General features: G+C 31.6%; 1 protein-coding gene across 1 annotated transcript in view; it reads right to left on the bottom strand.

Annotated features, from left to right (window-relative positions):
- The window catches only part of Rh50 (Rhesus blood group-associated glycoprotein Rh50), a 35,588-nt gene extending 13,503 nt beyond the window's left edge, over positions 1–22,085 (bottom strand). The window contains exons 1-6 of the mRNA XM_090103716.1: positions 22,037–22,085; positions 16,250–16,381; positions 7,565–7,756; positions 5,163–5,305; positions 3,091–3,256; positions 1,229–1,341 (exon numbers count right to left, since the gene is read on the bottom strand). Of these exons, the coding sequence (XP_089959842.1) occupies positions 1,229–1,341; positions 3,091–3,256; positions 5,163–5,305; positions 7,565–7,756; positions 16,250–16,367 (732 nt within the window). The 5' untranslated portion in view covers positions 16,368–16,381; positions 22,037–22,085. The remainder of the gene's footprint in view (positions 1–1,228; positions 1,342–3,090; positions 3,257–5,162; positions 5,306–7,564; positions 7,757–16,249; positions 16,382–22,036) is intronic.
- Positions 22,086–25,930: the final 3,845 nt, after the last annotated feature.

Raw genomic sequence — 25,930 nt, 5'->3', positions numbered from 1 at the left:
TTAAAAAGTAGAGTATGTTTTAGATGTTTACAATTTTGTGTAACATAAAAAGGATTAGACGATCCTCCTGGATATGATTAGTATTCATAATGAATGCCAAAAGTAGTTTATAGAGTTTGGCTAGGCATTTTTGTATATTTGACAGTTTATTTCATGTTTTTTCGATCGGAAGTAGAATATAACATTCCTGATAATTTCCTGTGCGTTATTCCAATATATCATGGCATAAACAAGTTCATTTAAACGTTATCAAAACTGATAACTGACACTATTCATTATTTCAATACAACAACGAAGCTTTGTATTGCTCCGAAAGGCGTAAATATTCTATTTATACTAGCGGCCCGCCCCGGCTTCGCCCGTGGTACATATGAAAAATAGATGTTGGCCGATTCTCAGACTTACCCGATATGCACAGAAAATTTCATGAGAATCGGTCCACCCGTTTCGGAGGAGTATGCAGACTAACATTGTGACACGAGAATTTTATATATAAAGAATATAGCTATTTATATTAATCGTAAATCCAATATTTAACCATGTGTTTCCATTTCACCCCGGGGTTAGTTTGCTCATTAAAACAGACAAGATCATAATTACGTAATTAAATTATAATATTCATCCGAGGAGTCATTTCCATTGAGATTTGTTTATTTATTTTATACATTCTTGATAGCTCTTACTCTACAAACTAAATTGAAATTTATCTTAAAAATAGCACAAAACAAAAGATTGATTTTTCTAAAATATTTATAACTAGCATTCTGCCCGCGGCTTCGTCCGCGAATACAGGAAATTTCCTTAAAAGTGAAATGTTTCACTTCTGTAAAACGTATCCTATGTCACTCTAAGTTTAGCCTCCTATCACCAGACACAAAAATCCATACTAATATTATAAATGCGAAAGTAACTCTGTCTGTCTGTCTGTTACTCAATGACGCCTGAACTACTGAACCAATTTGCATGAAATTTGGTATGGAGATATTTTGATACCCGAGAGAGGACATAGGCAACCTTTTATTGCGAAATATGTACCACGGACGAAGCCGGGGCGGACCTCTAGTCATGATAATATAAAATCGCTCTGTGGCGACGTGAAAGAAAGACAATCAAACACACGCCTATAAAATATAAATAAGTAAAAATTGTACTAAGGGTAAGTGTACTTTTAAATACATTTCGTAACCAACTATTCATAATATTATAAAGTTTTAAATAAAATACTTACAGTAGCTGCAGCCAACGATAAATACGAATTGACGACTGCCCTTTGGTATTCACCGTTAGAGCTGGTGAGAGCCGAATTGAATGACGGCCAGTAAATCCAAAGAAAGATGGAACCTGTAATAATTACATACATTTTACTATCTCTTTCACGCTCAAGTAATTTGATATGAGAGAGAAAGAGTTAAATGATTGTATAAAAAGTTTAAAGTAATGCAAAGAACATAATCCCTTAAATTTATGAAGGCTCATAAGGATTTCAAAACTTTCTTATTATCAGTTTCTAGTCGAAAATTTGCTTCCAAATAGTATGAATAGTTACAGCAATTCAAATAATATTTAAGGTTTAGCATCGTTAAGTTTGTATGCCTATATAACATGAAATAGACTCGTTCGCTATACTTTGTATGCCTATAACATGAAATAGACTATTCAATGGTAATTTATTTTCTTTTTAAAACCACATTTTTTCTATTATTTCTTATTTTATAAATATCTAAATAATATATAAGTGCATCAAGATATTAAACTTAAGTTTAGAACATTTCCATTAAGAAATGTATATGATAACTACTCCATTCAAATTTTAGATCATACTAAAATAGTTTCATAAATATTATCAGCAGTGTATGACTGGAAATATCTATAAACGGAGAGTATAAAATATTCATTGCGCTATCTCAATATAGGAAATGCACATTTGACCATCAGCATTATTATATCTCGAACAAGCATCGAATATTTAACAATAGAGCGTTTAAAATGTTATGTAAAAATATTAACATTAAAAATATCCCGTGATATCTGACTTTTTTCACAACAAATTTGGTACCAGTCCGTATTTTTCATCATATTATCAATATTTAGATATTAAACAAATCGGTAATTTCCTAAATAGATCGAGATAATTTAGGTACTATGATTGTATTTATTTCATCAGTACCGTGGGAAGATTCACTATTAGACATACTCATAATATTCTATAACCTTTAAATATATAAATTGCCTGCTCACGCTTTCAACTTAGTTTATATTTAAAGTATCGGAAAACAGAAAAGAAAACTTATTAAAAAGCGAGGCATTAAATTGACGCTTGACAGTTTTCCATTACAAAACGCCTAGTACTTGAGTTTAGCTTATTTTCATTTTTTCCAGGGCGTTGCTCGCTTATTACATACTATAAAAAAGTCTAAAGGACCCTGATAAAACCCTAAACTTACAAACGCCACGTAAAACACAAAAATCATCACCTAACCTAGAGAGAGATTCCATCTAAATTTGTTTTTGCCGACAGCGGCATAAAACTTGGTTTCTATTGGTCATAACTTTTCTATAATAATATATTCTGGCGGTGCTCAAAAGCCCACGAGCATAGATAAAAATAATATTTTATTCACAGCTTCCTGTTACATTTTCTGTAATAGGGGTACGGGTATTATGTATTTTTTCCCACGACGATACGCGACGCTGATATCTTCTCAAACAAATGCCTAAAATATTGCGTTTCAGTTAAAATACGTTGAATGGAGTCTGATAAAATCAGTATGATTTCCCTCATGGAAAGATGATCTTATGTTCTACGAATATATACGAGACTTTTTCTTCGTGAAATATTGCCAATAACCAAATAGTTTTCTGCTCACTAAAGTTTTTAATATCTGCAAATGTCAAGAGCAAAAGAAACGTGATGTTCACGACTAAACGATTTTATGATCGTTGATCTAGGCTCTTATAGAAGAAACCTATAACTTACTATTGGGAAAAATATTTTTTTTAATAGCAAGATATTTATACCAAAAAAATAGTTCATGTGTTTTATTCCTTACAACAAAAAATCCTGAAATGAAACACTTAAAAAATCCATACCTATCATAGCTGTAACATCGGAGCTATAGCTAGGCCCATTGAGATCGACGGCCGGCGCGGTGCTGGCTTCGTTTTTCGTTTTGCGCGGCTTCAAAGCCAGGCTCACGCCGAGGCCGAAGTAGGCTCCAAACGCATGGATCGCTATCGACCCGCCTACATCAGCCGCCTGGTGGGAAATAACATATTTCTAGGACACACGGTCTTGTGTGCAAGCTTTTGTTTTTAATGTTTGACACAAAAGCAGTGATTTTTGTATGGTTTTGAGCTGGATTGGGTCAATGTGTAATAGAATATTATGTGAGAAGATTAACTGACTTTAGTTCAAATGCAAGTTTATGTTGTGGCAATCTGTTATACTATAGAAATAAACTGTTTATTGCTACATCGATTAACGCGTGAGCGTTAAACCATAAGGCCCTCAGTTTGATCTCAAACGAAAAAGACGGGATTTGATAAGACATACAAGGCTAGGCGGACAAATAAATGAAACATTTAAACAGACAATATGATGGAATTTTGATCTATAAATACAAATTAATAAAAAGTAAAAATGTGTGATAACACAAAAGCAAAATAAATGCATGCAAAATAAAAGCAAAATTGTATTTGTTTAGAATATATGCAAATAGTGGAGGTATTCCAGTGAAAATTTTAAGCTCATGAATAATACAGAAATTCATCGATATTTGAGTGCGTGGTAATTTTTATGCCAACTCGAATTTTAAATTAAGTTGTTGAATTTTAACAGGTTTTTTACTATTAAGCTTGGAGTTTGATAATGTAATATGTACCTATTAGTTAATATTTAACACATTTTAATTTAGAGGTATCTTAACATTTTCATTCTTCGGTCGTTCTTGGTAGAGCTAAAATAATTACAGGTGGTATTTTTTTTCTTTATTTATATAATTATATTAAGTAAATACAGGGCACAAAAGCTATACTAATCATTTAATGTAATAAATGTAAAATGCATCCTCCCCATACGGCATACCCCAGCAGGAAAATTCGCTCTCCGTTTCTATGCGTTTCACATCAATTAACGAGAACATTTGAGGTGCATTCATCTGAGTTCCTTGTTGCAGTTTCTAATTAGATAATGGTGTGAATGGACGCTAGTTACATTGAAACTTGAAATAGTTTTATAGGTACTTTATGTTTTAAATATAGGTACGTCGAATTAAAATTAAACGTTTCTGTAAAGTTTTACATAAGTTTTATGTTTATTGCAAAGCAAATGAAATAAATCGCTATCAGCCTTGCTGGGATTATTTTTCATTCATCACCAACTTTAAAATAATGCATGTCTAGATTATTGTTTGTTTGACTTATTTATAAATTCATAACAAGAACTAAGCATCTATCCCGGCGTGAAAACAATTTTTGAATTGAAACTAATACCAAACTATCAACCCACTTTCGACTCCATCCAGTTATTGCAGGATACTTGAAAAAACAGTTTGGAATCATCGTAATATTTGAGCGCTACTGTATATTTTGGGTATCTTCTGACCGAACACTCCTACATTTCTGCCAAAGAATATACCGTTAGAGCTAGAAAGAATACCGTTTATTCATGGCATTTTCGGTGTATATTTTATGGTAAATGCAAATATTGCTCCAACTCCATTCCTTGTTCCACGAAATATAGATGAAAGGAATATCTCTTGTGTACACAGGGGCATATCGAAAAGGGGACACGTCGCAAGATAGCTACAGCCTCGTTAAAACGTGCCGCCGTTCCCGGATGATTTTTTGCGAGATTTTTCAACGAATTTTTTGATCCGATTCAAAATTTACGGTGCGTGCATTCAAGTCTATTATGTTGGGGATTAAAATAATGAATTCGTCTGTTAAATAATGATTATAATACTGAATGTTACTGAATATTTTTGCGTATTTAATTTTATTCAAAATATGTTTTTTTTGTAGGTTGAGATATTACCGCTACCTCCACCATTTGCAAAAGATAAATAATTGTAATTTCGTAAACTCAAATACATACAGCCGAGGACCGCCTCGACGATCATGATGAGCAATACAATCTTAATATATGAGCAATAAAATCTCACCTTAAACACACTCTCAACGAGCCAGAAGTTGAAGCAGCCGACGACCGTCTCTATGATCGCGATCAGCAGCAGCTGCAGCCCGCTCGCCGCGCCCAACACCGCTCCGAAAGTTATCAACACGGTTGCCGACATTATATCCGCCTCTGGTGGAAAAGTCTTCATGATAAGCAAATCAAATCTCTTATCAAACTGTATATAACCGTAAATAAAGGTTAATATAGTAATTTATAATCAATTTATAAGTTACCTTCGTTATCTTATAAACTCGTAGGTACTCGTAAGCTAAACATACTGAGTGAAAACTAGAAAATAGCTAACTGGAAAGTTTTCTATTTAAAAATTAAATTGAAGTATCTTTCTGCACTAACAAATTAACAACTTGCATAAGAGGTGAACAATTTTACGTATATTATTATGTATGTTTATACGCATGCCTTTTGTGAAAAATAAAAATGTCATTATTTTTTAGTCTGTTAGATATTTAAATTTTACAGAGTTCGAAGAAAATATCGCTCTCCACAAATTTTTATCCTTATGTTTTGCTTATAACATCTGAATACCCTGACGTGTTTGAATTGTGACTAACTATGGTAAATAAAATGACCAAATTATCTTATCGCAAAATAATTAAAAAGTAAACGATGCATAAACGTTGGGAGAAACCACTGATAATGTCCATAACAGAAGAGAAGAGTTAACCTTTTCTATGCTAATGATTTTTGACACTCCACCCAAATGACAGAGTATTAATTAAAAATATTTTACAGACATACAAATTTTAATTAAACACCGAAGTTGAAAACATGAATCGGGGTTTTATTTTATTAATGGATAAAGGATGTTTTTAAATGAAAGTATCAGCGAGGATTTTCATCCAATTTTAAATGTGCGTCTTGTTATTTTTGAAAAAGCATCAATAAAATTTATATTATTGGAATAAAGTCGTTAAAAATAACAATGTTTGTACGAAGTATTTCTACGCACGTCTCAATGACGCTCGTGACTTTTAAATCAGACTAGGTGGATATTTTTGTTTATCTTTCGCGATATAAGGACGGATAGAGTAAACATTCATTATGGAAATTGTGTTGTGCAAATTCGAACGATAGAAGTACAAAACACTTAAATCTGGAATTAATATTGCACGCCTCATAAGCGAAGCGTTGAGGTGGGTACTACTGTCACTTCGCGCAAAACATCTGAATTTTCAAACTTAAAATGTCTTTATGTATCATACATTGCACTTGTAAGATAATACATACACACACATATTAAGAAAAAACACTATTTTTAACATTCATGATATTTTTGATGTCATTTTTGTTATTTAAACTAGTTAAAAACAGTTTAAAAAAGTTCTATCTTGGACGTCCGTGTGTCTGTATGTGCGGAGGATTTTCTTGTTAACACGATAGCGACCGAAATACTTTACTAATCGAGTATTTTTTTTCTCTTACGCTTGAGTATGCTCAGGAATAGAACCCTTTCATTTTTCAGGGTCTGATTCGATGTGGTTTAATTGTTATTAAATAAACAAAAATAATAATTAATAAATAATTATTAAAAAAAATTATGAGGCGTGCACTTTTGGATTTTCCAAATTATTTTTTATCCTATAGATCGATAATGATAATATTTAGATTGAGTTGAACTTTATACTATTGTTACAACAATATAATTAAACAAATCCACATGCAAAATCTCCAAATACAATTAATTATACCATAATATTTATTGTAAAAACCCCGTTATATTTACATAAAAAAAATCTTAACTTATCACTCCCCTCAATTGCCACTCAAACAATTATCAAAGTCTAACAAAGAGTGAAAACACAGGTTAACCTCACCACGCCGCGGTTTTTAGCTCGTAATTATACAAAATACATTTGTTTTATACGCCACAATGCGATTCATTCCACTGTTATTTAAGTGTAAAGAATATATTAATTTTGTATTATTTCAGGTAACCGCGGTAATGTTAATAAACCGAGTAACAATTACAATAAGGATTCATTCGGAAACTAAGGGTATTCTTAATTAATATTTGAATGTTTATATTTGAGTTTGATATTCCTACTTATATTAAACTAGTTTGAACCGAATTGACCGGGGTAAAAACAAACAAAGTAATAGCCATTGTAATTTAGAAATTACGTTGTTTTCGAATAGTGATGATTGGGGAATACTTTTCAAAGCCGGTTCAGTATCAGAGTTTGCTTGCTACAAACATACAAAATCTTCGGCATTTACAATATTATATCAAAAACTCATAGATTAACAGACGTACCTACTAATAAGTTATAATAAAATGCATAGAACCATAAATAAACATTTTTTTTGACACGCTTTTATAATCTTAATTTTATTTATAGCTAATTATTTACCAAAAATAAAACTTACCTAGCAGCGACTTCTTGGTAACAAAAATAGTGTTGTCCTTCATATGAAAGAAGTTTTGACACAACAGGGCCCATTGTATAACCAGAGCTGCAAGGAACCAGTTGAAGCCGAGCGCACTGTAGCAGTACTTTTTCAGGAATGTCATCAGGTAGCCGAAACCTATGAATATCATCACGTGGGTGTCTTCGAAACCTGGAAAGAATTTTAGTGTTATATTAAGGCGTTAATAGGGGCTAGCGACCTTGACGACGATTTACAAGGCGGGATCGGGGGACCGGCGCGAATCTACCGTAGTAAAAGTACGTATAAAAATTATTTAAAATGATATTTGGGTATGGAATCAAAATTTAATACAACCATGCCCTGTGTCTCAATTTCATAAACACACTGTAAAAATACTACAATAATTGACGTTATATTGACTTAGCGTTTTGGTTTAAAGTCCAAAAATCGACCTCAGTTCATGATTTTTTTCCAAAAAACCTGATTGTAAAATAAACAAATTAAAACAACCATGCCCTTTATCATATTCGAAACTTTAATATACATTTTTTTTAGATATGTACATTAAGAATCTAAGAAGAGAAACGGTTATAACTAGAGTTAATTTTCGGTATTAAAAGGTCATTCTACCCGATTCACGCCTTAAGCTATGGCATAGCTTCTATCACGGGCCTTGAGCGCGGGGACCGAAACCAGTAATTGCGTAACGAAAAACCTCACGCTCCCCACTCCGACGGACACGGAGGTGTGGCTTGAAGGCATGCTATGCAATAGCTTTACCGCGGCAGTCCCCGAGTGCCACACGTCTTTTTTTAACTATTTGATAGATAAACACTGAACATAAACGTCTCTATGATCGTCTCAAAATTTAGTTTGAAGATGATAGAAGATTTTTTAAATCGTCCGTGAATTGATAAAACAAAATATAGCAACGAACGCTTAAGAGCTGTGATGTCCATCTAATAATTAATTTCATTACCGCTAAACACTCTTAAAACATTAATAATTCCTTATAGGTTGTGGCGAGATTACTATACAACCGCATAAAAAAATTCGTTAAAAATATCAAAATATACTTTCATAACAATACAATTGTCGCTAATTGTAGACTGGAAGGCTATAGATCGCCGGCTGCTTCTGGACAAATTCCAAATTTCATTAAAAATGTTGTCTTGATAAGCTCTAGTGTGGCTGCATTTCATGCTTAACATTAAAACGCTGCATTTACTGAACAAGTGCAGTGTTCGAAGTTTTTTCCATTCCGTTGATTTTTGTTATGGAAACTGAAAATACGAGTGTACGTACATAGGAATTTTTTAATGTTTTGCCTTTCATTGACCCGTTTTGTTGCCGTTTTAGTTTTACCGTTAACTATTTACGAAACTAAATGGATAAAATATTCACACTCTCGACACGGATACACAATTTATTCATTCATACATACATTCTGCGAGAGCTTTTTTAATATATTTTAATGATATAATCGTTGTAATGAAATTAATAATATACCGGTTAGGAAACTCTATTCATTTCATGCCATTAAATCGTAATTTCCTGCCAAATAATTACTTTATACTTATAAATTCAAATTTATCATTACGTTTATATAAGGACTAAGATTCCCAACGAATAATTATCATCATATTAATAATTAATATCTATCAGCTATATAACTTGGAGAACATTTAAGGTCATTTAAAGCAAGACCCCTAGTAATAAAGAGCAGTCGTCTAGCAGTAAGGTTTTGTGACCTTATGCAGTGTTAAAACAGACCTGACCTAATTCTTGCAGAATCATAAACCGACTTCCAATTTTAACACGGCTTACACCAAATCCGTTCACAGTTCATATTACGTTATGAATGTATAAAACTTCCTATAACAGCAAAACCAATTACGAAGCGTGAAACCACACCAATCGGTGGTTATTTAAAAGGGAAGTTCGATACTCTCAAACAAAATATGCCCAAACAAGCCTATAATCCTCTCGATCATGTCGCACGGTGAAACGTGGCTAAGCGTGACTCGTTATGAGGTATGAAGTGTTCCGCACAAAAATATTTTTTAATAAAATATAGAAATATACAAATGCTAGTAGGTATTGTTTAACATTCTTGTTCTTATGCAATTATGAAGAACTATTATATCTGTATCGTTATTAGTCATGTTAAATTTACCAGGTTAACAAACGTTTTAATATTTAAAAATTAATATATATAACCAATCAATTTTAATATAAGTTTTGTTCAATTCGAAGTTTAGGATCGATATCTCTATCGCTGCAAACGTTACCAATTCATACGTTTTAATAACGTCGAAGTTTCGAAAGCTATGGCATTACTAAAAAACCCGTTCAATTCAAATACATATCTTTCAGCTGTGGATTCCCGAAAATCTTCGATGAAAAATGGCAAACGAAATCATACAATGCCCGTTAATGTGCCCCCGGGGCATGATGGGAAAAAATATTTTACGTGGAAACGGCCACGGACGCTCCTCTTTATTACACCGAGGTGTGTTACATGTGAAAATCATTCTAATTTTTGGCATGACACAATGATTAAGTGACTACAGTGTGCCGCTGAAATTATGCTCAACGCTCCAAAATTTATCTTCAAACAAGAACAAAATGGAAATTAATGTGAACGTTGGAATAGATACTTGAACGAAAATATAAAATTAAGTACGTCGGCTGTAAACGATACATGTGTATAAGATTCGCAACGCAGAATTCGTCTTAAGCTTAAAATGTACTCAAAGATAGAAATAATACAGCCCCGAGCACATTAAGATAATTTTAAAATAGGATCAAAGAAAAGCAATGCTGCTTTTCTAATATCATGTACAAATCTTTCTAGGAAAATTATCTAGACCACTTTTTCTCGCTCGATTTCCGGTATACTTCTGAGTAAAAACCTTATAAAGTAAATATAAATATAAAGGAATATTTAATTTCGCAAACACTTTCTGATTTAAAGCAGCCGGCAAACACTAAAGTGCTCCACAAATACCGTAACAAACATATTAACTCCAAACACAATCTGACTACATTATGGGATTTAGTTTCAAAGTTCGCAAACTCAGCGTACGTACGATTAATAGGCAAATCAGAAACATGTTAAATTAACTACGGGACGTGAAACTTTCGACACAATTACGTACTGATCACGTTGGTTTGTCGTTAATAATATTAAATGAAGTCAAGTAGTTGACTTGTTACGACTCTATAGGCTCCGTACTTTGAACTCGTATTTGCCAATATGGGGACAAACTTGAGGAACATTGTATGAGGGTTCAAACGGTAAAGTTTATGCAATACGTGATACTACACACAAATGAATTTCTCAGTGGGGAAATTAGGAAATGATATTCTTTGATAATATTTCACTTATTTAATGAAAAGGGAACATTTAAGTATATCCATTTACAGAAATACGTTAATATCAATTAGTATCATCAAGTTAAAATAAAGAAAGGCTGCACATTAAGAACGAGCCGCTCCCACTAACCATCCTTTTATCATCGAACCCCATTAGTATTCTTTCCATATCTGAATATTAAGTACATAATCATAGCAATAGCAGCGATTGTGATCCGAGATTAATAAACGATCTCGATTTTATTGGACCAAAGGAAGAATCGTGAATGCTTTATAAACGGAATCGTTAGGAGCTCTATTAAAATGAAATTGAGGCCGCAATATTAATATCTCTTTATATTGTAGGAGATTAACGCGGAGGTGGGATTTTTTGTACGTATAATTTTCTATGAATAATATGTAATGAGGTGGGACGTTGTCGTGTAATTTTGTACTCACCCGAGTGTTGTGGAAATTATTTTTATTAATTTACAATTTCCTCTTCGTCGTCGTGTTGAAGTTTATATCAAAAGACGGAATAAAGTTTGTCTTTCTGATATTAATATTGTGTTTTAATCAAGACTTATTTCATACTGTCTATAGAAAGATCATTGTGAAATAATATTTGGTAAGTGGAAAATGATATTTTGAAACATTTAGCTAATTGTCTTTATGGTCTTGACTCAATTAAGGTGCATAGGTGGCAGTACTATAATATACTGTCTTCCAACGTATCCATTCATAACAATAGGTAGTCCAAGACAATCACTATTACCAACTATCCGTCCACCTTACGAAACACATAAGCTTACCCGGATCCTAATACAGAATCATCGTCAATTAATTCCCTTCCACATGACTCAAACCCATCCGCTCTTCGATCATTCCTTAATAACGTCTGATGAAATTACCCCATTCGGGATCATGAGCTACCCGTAATAAGGGCCAATTGTTCTCACAAAGCCCTAGCGCGTATCCGTAACAATGGGAGTCTTGAAGTAATTTGTATTATGTTACCGATTATGTTGCCTTATTAGAACCCCGCTAACAAGTTAGACGTGTATTGTAAGGGACAGTAATACGTTTTCTTGTATTGGCCATCTAATGGGATATCAAAGATATTGGATATCGTGGATTGGCTTGATCAAAAAGGGACGCAGTCGTATCATCATTGTATACCTATTAATTACAAGTAACCCTCCTGAACAATTTGATATTTTAAATAGAAAACATAACATAAAATATCGGCAATGGATTCCCAATCACGCGATTGTGTCTTGAACACTCGAGTAATTAATTTTAATAAAGAATAAAAAGGAAAAGCTTTGCAGAAAAACACAATACTATATCAATATGTTATGCATAATTGCATACGTGTGTGTATTTGTGTACTAGGACTAGTATGTGTGAATTGTAGGTAATTTATTATTATACTTATTATGAACCTTATACGTAAACAATATAATTCCGACAAATTATGTACCTATGATCTTTTACTATCTATCTTACAACTAACATATTTTGTATTATACTATAGAGACCTCGAGAGGTCGTAATATTTATATAATCGTAGTATAGAAAACTATTTGAAATTTTATCTCTCCCCGTTTACAGTGGCTCGATTTCATACATAAACATTGCACCTGCACTGTTATAAAAATACAAGGACAATAGTTGACTAGAGTGGAACGAAAGTTTTAAAATAATCCCCCCGGAATAATCTTCATCTAATCAACATGCGCATCTTATTTCCAACGTGTTGGAGTCTTAACGTCATTGAAATACGATTCTGATTTGTGACCTGAATTTCCTTCGAAAGAGCTTGTCATCGCTAAAAGTGCTCCGTTCCTTGCCTTGCTGCATTTCAATTAAACTCCTGCATTATTTCTAGTGTGAAATATTGCAGTCATGTTGTTGTATGTAGCGATTTTACATTTCTCGTGTGTTTAATGAGTTCGTTTTAATGTTTTCCTTGCTGTTTTCGTTATTGACAATTCGTATACAGTTTCTGGATGAGTCACACATGTTACGAAATATTAAAGTTTATTGGGCCATATAAATAACATGTAATAAATACGTACAGTATACAATGACGTGATTGTATTTAAGTACATTTTCATTAAACATCACGTACACAATGAAATAAATACGTACGATGTTGATGGAAATGCATTGGTCATATATTGTTATTATGTAAATATAGATGGACGATCCTATGAGATTTGTGTATTGTTATATAGCATACATACATAAATAATAAAGCACTTACAGCTACCTAATACCAATATTAAAGTGAAACTTTTATTACATCGTCTCAAACTTTTTGGTCTGTGTAGCGCATGTCGCGTGTATCGCGGCTGCCGAGTAGGTATAAAACCACACAACATTTTTTTTATAAGATATCTATGTATTCGTTTTGTCTTGTATGTATATATTATTATGGCCATGTTATTAACCTCTGAGTATTTAATGTAAATGAATAAGAAGCTGATTTACAAAAGTAGGTAGGTACATAATATTAATCAGATGTTGCTTAAGAATTGTAAAGTTTAATAAAACACACACTACTGAGTCTGAAAACGTACTTGCTCATACGGTTATACCTATCATGGCTATATTATAAGGTTTTTGGGAATTTGTGCGATTTATAATTATTAAATATTTATTTTGTTTAAGCAGAACAGCAAAGCAATTACACTTCAATAAATTATATATAAAGTAAACATCATCACTTCGGAGAAACGATCGAATTGTTTGAATTAGACAAATTTGAAAACTTTGGCACGTTCCAGCTTGAATTTTGTAACTAGCAATATGATCCACATTCTCACAGAAAATTTAGGGAAAATGTTTTTTAAATGATTTGTGTGTTTCCGCATTTTGTGGTGAAGGGATTAAATATCAATATCCATTACCCAGGATTTACTTGCTCTCCTTGTAATAAAGGTAAAAGGTTCAATATTAATTCCGAAACTCAAATACAATTAGGTATTTGCGATTGTTTAGTGATCCTGAAAATTTACAACATTCAACAAACAGTAGGTACCTACTTAGTACAGTCAATGTCAAGTGAATACAACCTTCAAGAAAATAGGTGTATTTTTAATTAAAAGACCAACAAAGCAAGTATAACACCACCAGTATTACTAGTTTTTACGGGCGGTAACCACCTAACATGCGGTGGACTACCTAACCCTACTATTTAGGGTCACGGTGGCCTACTTCCGCGCAAGTAGGACCACCTAACCCTTTGCTCTACCATAAAGCATAGCCAATAAGCTCAATATTTAAACAGATTCTGAGGTACATGAAGCAGTTAATTAGCCAGTTTTTTAAACAGGTTCTGAGGTGTATTGAAACCGCTCAGTTCATCACCATGCACCTACAGAACGTGGTTTAGCCAATCATCCAGCACGTCTCAACGCCCGCGTTCATATTGTCCGTGAGAACGACAAAATTGATTCCCCGCCGACCTCGTACTAAACAAACTCGAATATTATTATATAATAAATAGGAAATTTGCTGTTCATTCGACGTCGCTGAATAGGTCGTGCGATTGAGGAAATATCACTTTATATTCATTTAATGGGACGAAGAGGACGTATGGATAATTATTTATAAGGTTCACGATTTGGCTTCGTAATTGAGTTATTGGAAAAATGTTGTATGAGAATAATGATTTGAGCTTAGCAACGCTTCTTGCAATAATGGAATATACTTAGTAAATTGATTAATGAGAACTACGTGTAGTTATTCCGTTCGTATTAAAACCATATTTCATGTTGAAAATATGGTTTTTAAAACATTAGTTATTAAAAACCGTATTTCCATCGATATACACAAGACATTACAATTATTTTGAATTAAAAATGTTTTACTCAATACCATTATTGAATAACACCTAATGATACAAGAAAAACCGAAAACGTTTTTACAATTTTGAAATATTTTTAGAAGCTTTTTCTAACCAGAAATTACTAGAGATATATTTTGATACAATAGATATGTGGAAATAAATATAAATCGTCTCATTTGCTTTTTAGCTCTATGCAATAAAATAAATCACCACCCAATATAAATTCACGTGGGTAAAATCAGAAATAGACTCTTTAAATATTAATATAGTGAAATATAATATAAATACAATAAATCAACTAGTTTCACTAGAAACAAGAAAATGTTTGGGCGTTCTATTTTTTGTTCAACAACGTTAAGAGGATTACCTTCGTATTTATAAGGAATTCAAAGGAGTTTTATGGAATCTTTTCTTATCGAGAAATTTTCTCCTTAGCTCATTTTGCTTCAATCTGATAATTTGGATTAGACGGAAAAAAGCAATTTGTTTAAGTTTTGCGAGAGATTTTAATTAGAAACTATTGTATGATAACATTTGTTTCTGAAATTCTCTCTTCAACGTTTAAACCGATATCCGAATTCACTCTATAAAAATTCTTCCATAACCTATTTGATATCAATCGTCTTTACTTGTCCAATTAAAAATAAATTTAATATTAATATTCCTTCGACTATAAATCATCTTTAATATAAATCATTCACTACAATGAAATCGATGCCCATACTAAAGCTAGTGCAGTATCACAAGCAATCGTTTAATAGAAGAATAAGTCTAGACAAATATAAGTCTTCTCACATTTCATTCATGATTCAAGTGGATCATTAAAGAATTTGTTGATATTAATTGCGCCTTAATTGTTCTGTCCTTAACTCGTTAGTGTATCTTCATTATCAGAGCTATTAATCTTCAAAGCGAATACAGCTAATGTGTATGTGTGAGATATTAATTATGTAGGCCCGATATATTATATGGCAGTATTTGGCAACTATGTAATCTAGTACTATGGATAAAATATGTGTAACGATATTATGTTGTCGATTTCGGAATTTATGGAACAATAGTCTCGATAAAAAACTTAAAAATAATAATATTCAAAGATTAAAAACTATGATTTTTATGTCTCTAGTGATAAGGAAGGTTGCGACCTATTCATAGTTGAAATTGATAGGATATTGTGATAGTTTATGACAATGAGATAATTTATTCGTAAGCGTATTGTTTGCCACTTACATGATAATAGCTCTATTTTACAAATTACACAAATGTTAAAAAGAGCAGTCATGTTATACAGGCTGTCCCAAGAAGTAGTGATATATTGAAGCTGGGAGATAGAGGACAGCTAGAGGGCTATCCGAATCGCCTCCATAACATACATGGGGGTGATTCGGATAGCCCTCTAGGTCCTCAGTCACTCACACCACTACTTATTGGGACATCCTGTATATTGTAATAGTAAATACTCAACTCACCTCGTATATCGTGATCTTTATCACCGCCATACTTCACAAATATGAAGTAAAGTACCATAAGTATTAACTGGAACACCAGCAAGGGTGTATATTTCAAATTAGCCATTTTATACACCATTTCTGGATCTTTCCCTGGAACAAAGAACATATTTCACAATCTGGGAGCTAACATTTTTACCGAGTGCAATGCAATATGAATAGTTTTTGCGAAGTTAGAATGGAATGCATTACGTTTCAGAGTTTCCTAGTTTACGCTTACATTGGATATGCTTCACTTCGGATAAATAAACTAATGTTGGTATCCTTTATTATTGTTAGAGTTGTAGCACTACTTTCAGGTACTAGGAAATAAAGCGTTACTTTTTAAATAAAATATGGTCAAATATTTTGAACATTTTTGCTTGTTTTATTTATTAAACAGAGGAATATTAAATAAATTTGCCTTATAGTAAATTTGTATCATAATATAATATTATTATGTTTTGTAAGGCAAACCTAAGATAATTTACTAGATATTTTACGCTAGTTCATGAGATGGGTGCTCATTTAATTATATGGATACCTAGTGATAATAATTATATATAATTATACGGATATTTTTTTATTGAATAAATTAATGCTTAAATGAAAATGTTATAAATTCTTACCGATTAAAAACAAATAGCGATGCCATTATTACAACGCTACTGTAGCTGATTTTGAACAAACAATTCAAATCAATTATTGGCAAATAAATTTTAATGTATACTATTTATACTTCTCCAAAACAAAACAGTTCTGAACAGCAAATGTATGAAAAATATTGCCTATTCAGATGTCAGATCTCTATTTTGATAATGTAGTACTTGACTTCATCTTGACAAGCTTTTCAAGATCGCTTTATTTCGTCTACGAAAACTGATTCATATACAAACTATATGAATAGCATATAAAACCTTGTTGACTTCTGATATAAGATTTTTATCCACATTTTTATCCTTACTAATGTAAAAGCTGTAATAAATTGTCTTTAAATTATAATATGTAGAGATAATGAGTAAATATATTATTTAATACAGGTTAAGATGGAAGTGGATTCCTGTAACTCGTTGTGGGGATGCAATTTAAATAGGTTTCCTTGATCGATGAGCCAAGATAAGCGATCTTTGAGGGCAAGTAGATGATCAGATTTCCATTGCTCGTTTATTTAGTGATTTTTTTATATAAATACAGAGTTTGAATACTAAATGTTAAAAAGAGCAATCATGTTATACAGGCTGTCCCAAGAAGTAGTGATATACTGAAGCTGGGAAATAGAGGACCTAGAGGGCTATCTGAATCAACCCATGTATGTTATGGGGGTGGCATGCTCACATGCGGGTGGCAAAGTTGGGAGGTTTGCTTGTTGGGGGTGTACACATGGAATTTTAAGAATTCCTCTATTTAAAAAAAAAATGCGTCTGGAATTTTATAATTATTTTTTACGTACTCAGCGTATGCAAAACTACAAGTCCCTTCGCGCTTAGTATACCGAAAGCGGGACACCCTGTATATCATCATTTTAACAATAATGTATTACCAATGTTAACTAAATAAATAATCTTACAATAATTTTAGATGAATCGATTGTCCAGTTGAATGGTAATTAGTCTTTAATTAGTAAATTAATGAAACGAAAAGGAATAGAAAATAATATAGGATTATTTAATTTGATAATATTCACTCAAATAATCATATAATGATAATTGTACTGCAATACATTTGAATTTTAATAAATTTAACAATAATCAACGCGATAATTATACACAATATAAATTAATTATGAAAATTGTATGCTATAATTAACATACTTGTGTTTCCAAATTAACATTATTTGTAAAATTCCAATGAATACGTACATGATATGAATAATATATTTATTTTTTTATTATTTATAATAAATTTCTCAATATTGTTACAACGATATTTTGTTATATAGTATGAATATTAATTAAATAAAAGATTGTAACACATTAACACAACAAACAAGCTTTATTTCAACTTAACCTTCTTTAAGATCTTAAATTATGACTTCCTTGGGAATAGAAGGCTTCGTCAAGCCTTAATCAGTTTATATCACGCTAAATTATTTATGAATAAAGTACTATCCGATTGTGAATCAAAGTAAAGTAGGATTTAATTTTCGATTAAATGGCCAAACGCCTTCAAATTTCAGTGACGATAATTAATGTCAATAATACAAAAATCGCAAATAATTGCGTTGCTAACTCTATGGTATGTTTTTCAATCACAAATAATACAAAATATATATTTATCATTATTAAAATATAATGCTATGATTCGGGTAACATGATATCAAAGATAGATAAGAAACTAGTGTACCAATAAAATCGAATTGTTATACAATACAGATATTAAACTACGATAAAAACGATAAAAATCTACGCTATCTTATTCGAATCCTAAGGGAATTGGAATTCAATTACCAACGTTCGTTGCGAAAAACTGAATGCGGTCGATTAGGAATTAACCACTGAAAAATATCATGAAAATTTATTCAAGTTATGGAGCTGCATTTCAACTGTTTGAATTTAATTTGCTTCTGCAAATCGATGTGCAGTGGTTAACTTTATTTAAGGTTGTTTAATATATAAATAATTGGATATCGCTTTCTTAGTAAAAAATTGTCATTTTAATGGTTTTATACATTTTTTTTTGTAAATTAAATACTTTTGAAGCTATTTCCCAGTTCTGAGGCAGTCTTCGTTTAATTGATTTTTAGACCAAAGAAATGTCTACTGAAAGCATAATTGCAAATTAATTGTCGTTTGCTTAGATAGAAAAGCTGAATCACGAAAAAGCCATATTAAAATAAAAGCGCTTTGTATACAATTTTAGAAAAATCATCGCAATAATAGGTTTATTGCCGTTTAACAAAACATAAAACACGCGGATTATTTCAAACGAAATATATATTCACAAACGCTTAAAATGGCCACAAAAAGTTCAGCAGCGGGTTAATAGTCGCTCGCTATTACAACGATAACTGTTACGTATTACAAGCCTAGTACATAACTATTGCAATGAATCCATTCAAAGCGCTGGCCGTTTATGTTCAAATAAATTGTGAAAAAGTAACTGCTTTTGAGGTAATTTTATTCATCGGGCGGCTACGGGCGAAAATTTAATTCTCGATTCCGACAATTTCAGAATATTGACGGTCATTATACAATTGGCTGCACGCGACTGCATTAATTTTTAACGGCCCCTTAAGGGACCGAGCCTTGTTATACATTCCACGGGCGGACCGATGCTTAATTTGATACTGAATTTTTAAATATTCAGAATATAAGACGGGTGTTTTATTTGTAGACAGTTAAAACATTTGTTTTAGCTAAATTTTCACGTTCACAATATTATTTTTACACTCGTATATATCCCACAAAAAATACAGTAACGAATCGCCTCAAAATTATAATGAGACGAAATTATAACGACTACAGTATGAGAATAAACATAATTTCAAATTTACAAAACGTATTAAACCCACACGCATCCAATCTACATTCCACCATTTTAAAGAACACAATTACGCAAACAGCTTTGTTTCCATTTCGTAAATGTAAGCATTAGATTGTACATTGTGTCTATTCCAGTGAAATGTGAACACGTCAAGACTTCCCTAACACGTCGGAAATGCAATCTAGTCAAGACATCTCCTGATTTTGCACTTTACTTCTGTAATTTAGGGTGCTATTGTGTTGGCTTGATTGATGATATCATGACATTGTTGTTCAAGCCATAGTGATTATATGCATGCCTTGAATCATTAAAACTGTAAACTTTTAGAGTAGCTACGGTAAAAAAGTGTGTCATGTTTTTAATTTTATTAATTGTTCAACATAAATATTTTAAAACAAACAATAATAGACAACTCTATTTATGTTTATGTATAATAACATTTTATTATAAATAGATTGTTGTAAAGTAATGCTCAATTAATTAGTCGTACACTACAAGTACCGCGTGGGCATAATAAAATTGAAAATTGATTTTATCATAAGTAGTTTGACTGAAATGTTCTAGTGGTATGAAAGTGAAAATGAGCCCTTAAAAGGGTATTTGCTTACGTGTCGACGACCGTTTAAAATATAATTAGACACTGAGAAGGACAGATTGGTACACATTTAATGCAAAATTAGATGTTGTCACAACTGTAATTTGTCTATATTATCCTATAAATTGCCCTATTTCTTTTAAAAAAACGACAACACACAATTTACTCCGTCAATAACCTCTGAAATACTCTAGCATATCAATTACGTCGTGAAATCAAGATGTATCGTTAAAACATGTACGGCGTACGCACGTTTATTTTGTACAGGAAATAAAGCGGATACCTCGATACAGTATGTTATGACATGTTATTTTCACCTCCTATTCATCAATCATGTATGCGAGTTGCGAGTTTCAGCTGATGTGATAGAAGAATGGGAAAATGTTTTGTTTTGCTTTGTTCATGTTGAAAATTTGTATGTGTTATTAAATGTTTGGGTTTGTTATTGTTTAGATTATTTTTAGATGTTTGTTTGAAAATAAATGATTAACAGTGTGATAGAGCAATAATTATTTACAATATTATAAAGTTCAGTTATGTAAATACAAGTAAAAAATACAACACATATCGAAAACTATATAAGTATACATATAGGATACAGATAGAAAACCTCGGCTGAGTTATACGTATACTAATGGTAATACATATTACATATTATGTATAGGTAATATAAGTTACACACGCTTGCAAATTAATCTAATTCCGTGTGCACGAATTTTATGCCACTAAGCTAAGAAGATCTTATCTACTTCAAATAAATTATAATATTATGTAAGTGGGCAACAGTCGTTTCAGAAATATATTTCCTATTTCCTTTTTTTACACTACTTTTAGTGCATTCTATCATTTAAAATAGTTCGAATAACCGCAAGTAATATTTGTAATCAATTCTTGAATTACAGTCATTATGTTTTACGGGAACAATTTAAAATCGAAAAATAACTTTTATACTCGATTAAGCTTAATAGAGTGTTAAATTGCTTTCCTGAAAGTACTGTTTAATTGAAGCGAAAGTTAAGCAGGAAACGCACAATAACAGTAATTTAACGGCCAAATTAATTTTTAACGAACAATTATTTTGGAGTAGAATTTACAATTCTAAAGTAATATTGTTTATTTTACTATTTAGAACATCATTAAATATTTATTTGTTCATTATAAATAAACTTAGTGTTGTATTTCGCCTGTTTAAATAAGGATTAAGTTTATAGATCTATGTTTATTCCAAAATTTTCATAAATATTTTAATATTTTTACTGGACTTATTTTATTGACACATGGCAGTGAATACTTGCCCTAAAAATTGGATCAGTGAAACGCATCTGGGGTACTCTATGAGATATGGGACATCCCTCTTACTTATTTATGGCACAAAATTGGTCCCTTCCTTTTGCTTATTTATGAAATTTCACGCAATAATACATCAAATAAAGTCAATATAGACTTAGTAATATTATTAGAAGCTTTTACTTCAAACAAATAGTTATCAATTATTATTATCAGTCGATTAAGATTTATAAATTTAAAAATTTCTTACTTATTTATCACTATTCTGTTCCTCCCTTATGCTTATTTATTTAATATTTTAACACAATAAAACATATAATTTAAATAGCAAACAAAATAAAAAAATGGAATATGGTTGGAAATGTTCGACAAAAAATAAAATATAACCCACTAATAAAACTAACCTCAAAACAACGCAAATGTTTCCCGCTCTGTCCACTACTATCAACTGAGTTGCGATTTGATGTGACTTTTCGCACACATTCGTCAAATAAATTATGTTGCAGCTCGTTTCATTCAGACATTCTGCGAAATGGCTAGCATTAGTGCACCTGACATTTGGTTTTAGGCCACTTTTGAGAAGTTTTTTTGGATCTGAAAATGTAGTTTAATTTATAATTATAGAGTCATATTTCAATAATAATTATAGAGTCATATTTCAATATTTATTTGGGTTGGAACAGAATACACAGTATCAATAATATATTCGGTAAAATTGTTTGTAATTTATACGTATTTTGAAAAATAAATATGATCATCTAAAATTGTTTATAAAAAATTGGTAACCGGCTTTTATCTTTCGATTATTAAAAGCGAAATATTAGAGAAGAAATATCTATCAAAATTTAATATCTTTTGAAGAGGCGAACCTCTTCTCATTTTCATTCCTAGTTATTTGATATAAATTTTGGAACACTGATCTTTGTGATATAATTGAAACTTAAGTATTTATTAATACTCACAAACAATGGAAAATGTTTATAGAATGTCTTCTGTTTAATTATTGTTTCCTGCCTTTTGTGTGGAAACTACGGCGATCGGCTTTCATTTTCCTGTACTCGTCTTAATTACGTAGTGTTTATAATATTATGTATGTTGTTAGAAATTTTGTCGTAAACTGTAGGTGGTTTACAAACGATGCTTTTATTGAAGTGAAAACTTCTTTAGCGGCGTTGGGTATAAAATCTTAAACTCGCGTCAGGACACGTGGCCTGATCGAAAAAGCGTAAGACGGATGTTTTTTTTTAGCCCTTATATTCCATGCGTAAGACGGATACCATTCCAAAATATCAAACATGCTGAACGTTAATAATCAAGTTTTCACTTCTGCCGGCACTCCCGGAGTGCAACCCCTCTTTTTTTTATAAGTTCAAGTTCAAAAGGGATTTTTCAAATATAAATCAGGATAGCGTTACTTATCAGAAAATTTTAATAAAGAAAAAACACAAAGCAACGTTATTGTAACCATTTTTAGCAGTGTTTGTATTGTAGGATATTAATATTCGGTGCAATAACTTACCTCTTTTAATTTACAACAAAAATACATGCGTAACATTCAATGTTACGTAGTATCTAAATACGAGAGTTTTAATCCATAATATATCTTTTCATGTGTAATAATTATAATTTTATTAAACCGTCGCTTATCGTGTCATTAAATGTTTACAATCCTAAAACCCACAGTAAAACAGTAATTAGACAATATTATAAATTCTAACTGATTAATTTTATCTTCAACAGTGCTGTGGTTTATTTGGAATAACGTTAAAATGTTTAGTGATTGCATTCAACAGAATTTGGGGTTTGCGGATTAGGGATAATTGGAATCGAATCTAAAATATGTTAGAATTAATAATAGTTGGTTTCATCTTGATTATTGGTTGGTAGTTATGCATTTAATACTTAGCATTTTTAATTAAGTATTGGAATTTGGATTTGGTAGATGTAATTACTAGGTAATGTTTTTTCAGTGGGATGGGGTGGATTGACCTAAAGATAATATAACGGTAGAGAATAGGGTTGAATTAAAATATAAGATTAGGTATAAGCCCGAAGCCGTTTTACAATAAATATAAATATCTACAACGCTTATTAATAACCAAGAACTTCATTAATTTTGTAAGGAGTAATTTGCTTCTTCAGTCATGAAATTCAAAAGTAGGTAAAATAAAGCGAAAAAGAAGAAAAAAAATACTTATACATAATGGGCTATTAGTTAATATCGGATTACAAAGCTTTACTCCAATTAAAAAGCAATTAAGATGTTATGATTGCCAAGTCGACGATCTAAATACGTCAAGTCATCAATCATAAAGACGGTCAGCTACAAATTACATTACATTGTCCACGTGACACCAAAAATCCTCTAAAGAAATATTGACTGCAACATATCCGTCTCATTTCTTCCTTTGTAGGCAGATAAGGATGGCAGATAGTAGGTACTGTGATAAACGATTCGCAGGGGACCCCACTTATCATCCATTTAATATTACATTGAACGCCCTTGCACTTGAATTTTCATATATTATCTACGAGTATATTTGCTGAGCTCAGATTTTATATGCCTTTAATACGAGCGTTACGTGTAACGACGATATTTTTCTTCTTCGTTTATTTTTCTTATGATGTTTTTATACATTTTTCGTTTGTGTGGGATACATTTCACCCACACCAACTGATACTAGAATAATTTCCACTTTCACCCAGACACATCTTCTATATATATAAAATTCTCGTGTCACAATGTTAGTCTGCATACTCCTCCGAAACGGGTGGACCGATTCTCATGAAATTTTCTGTGCATATCGGGTAAGTCTGAGAATCGGCCAACATCTATTTTTCATATGTACCACGGGCGAAGCCGGGGCGGACCGCTAGTATTTTTATATATTCATCATTGCTTCAATTGTGGAGTTTATAAATTAGACAGTTATTTTCTTTGCATAAAAATACATTAATTGAATTTAAATTTCTGATCGAAATTTGGTGTTTTTTTATCGGCTGCTTCATTTTCGTGTTATTGACTTTAGTTAATATTCGTTTGATCCATTGTTACATTTATCTGTTATGAAAAATGATAAGTAATTCAAAGTAATAAGGTAAAATAATTAAGTTTAATATTTTTCAGATTATTTATCACATTAGGTAATGTTAATTTAAGAACTTATTAATTTTGTTTAATGGTTTCATTAAATTCTTATTGTTGGGTGAGTATGTAATAAAAATTAATTATTAAAAGCCTGCATAATAAAACATAACCAAAATTAAATATATATCAGAATCTTACATAGCTACAGTTACTAAAATATCTCCCCTGGGCATTCGGGTAATAAATAATCAGCAAAAATGTGGGTAAGGGGATGTCAGTAAACTTCTCAGTAAAAAACGAACAGAATACAAATAGCTACTCTTTACCAAAATCACTTAGGGTGTGAGTAGTCGTTAGTCAGTATCTAGCCTTATTAAAAAATAACAAGCAAAAAGCGTTGCTCTATGAGGCTCTTTCAATCTAATTGCTAAACTTTATATTTTAATGATTGATGCTTGATTGCAAACATTACGTTTTAGACATCAAAGACATGAATCATAATGCTATGATATTTTTAATACATTCTTCATTTAACTTAAAACAGCCACTGAATCTGTTGTGCAAACTGATATTATCACTTATGAAATATCAAATAGGCCGAACAACATGTTTAATATTTAAATGGAATATAATATCAGGATTAAAGTGGAAGTTGATATCTACCACAATATTACTCCTCACTGAATTTCGTACTCGGGCCAATCTCGATTGAGACTAGTCAATTATGTAGGAGATTATAATATAGTGCACAAGTATGCACTATGCACTCTAATACATCAAACATCTACCATTTAGTTATACTATATAGTCCTACTATTATTTTAAATGCTAAATTTGTGGATGGATGTATATAAGAATCTTGTACGAATGAATTACTGGATGGGGTTGGATTAAACTTTACAATGATATAAGATATATGTCGTGGTCATATCGTAGATTTGATCATTTCATGATATGAGTGGCCATTTCACGAAATGGTCGCATATCGTGAAATGGCCAATTTAGTTTGGCCACATCATGATGTGGTTTGGGCAGATCAATGATAAGAAATCGTTTCACGATATGGCCAATTAACGCACGGTTTTTTCATGAAATGATCAAAATTATTTGATCATATCGTAAAATAGTTACATTAATCGTTGGTAGAGGCGCTGCAAGCTCTGTGTTTATGTGATAAGATGGCGGCCGCTGGCGAAAATTAAATTATTCG

The sequence above is a fragment of the Colias eurytheme genome, chromosome 7 (genome assembly GCF_061535395.1).
Source record: "Colias eurytheme isolate Ceu_HAF_F1 chromosome 7, ilColEury1 Martin Lab GWU primary, whole genome shotgun sequence".
Lineage (NCBI taxonomy): Eukaryota > Metazoa > Arthropoda > Insecta > Lepidoptera > Pieridae > Colias > Colias eurytheme.
This window is presented reverse-complemented; position numbering and strand designations above follow the sequence as displayed.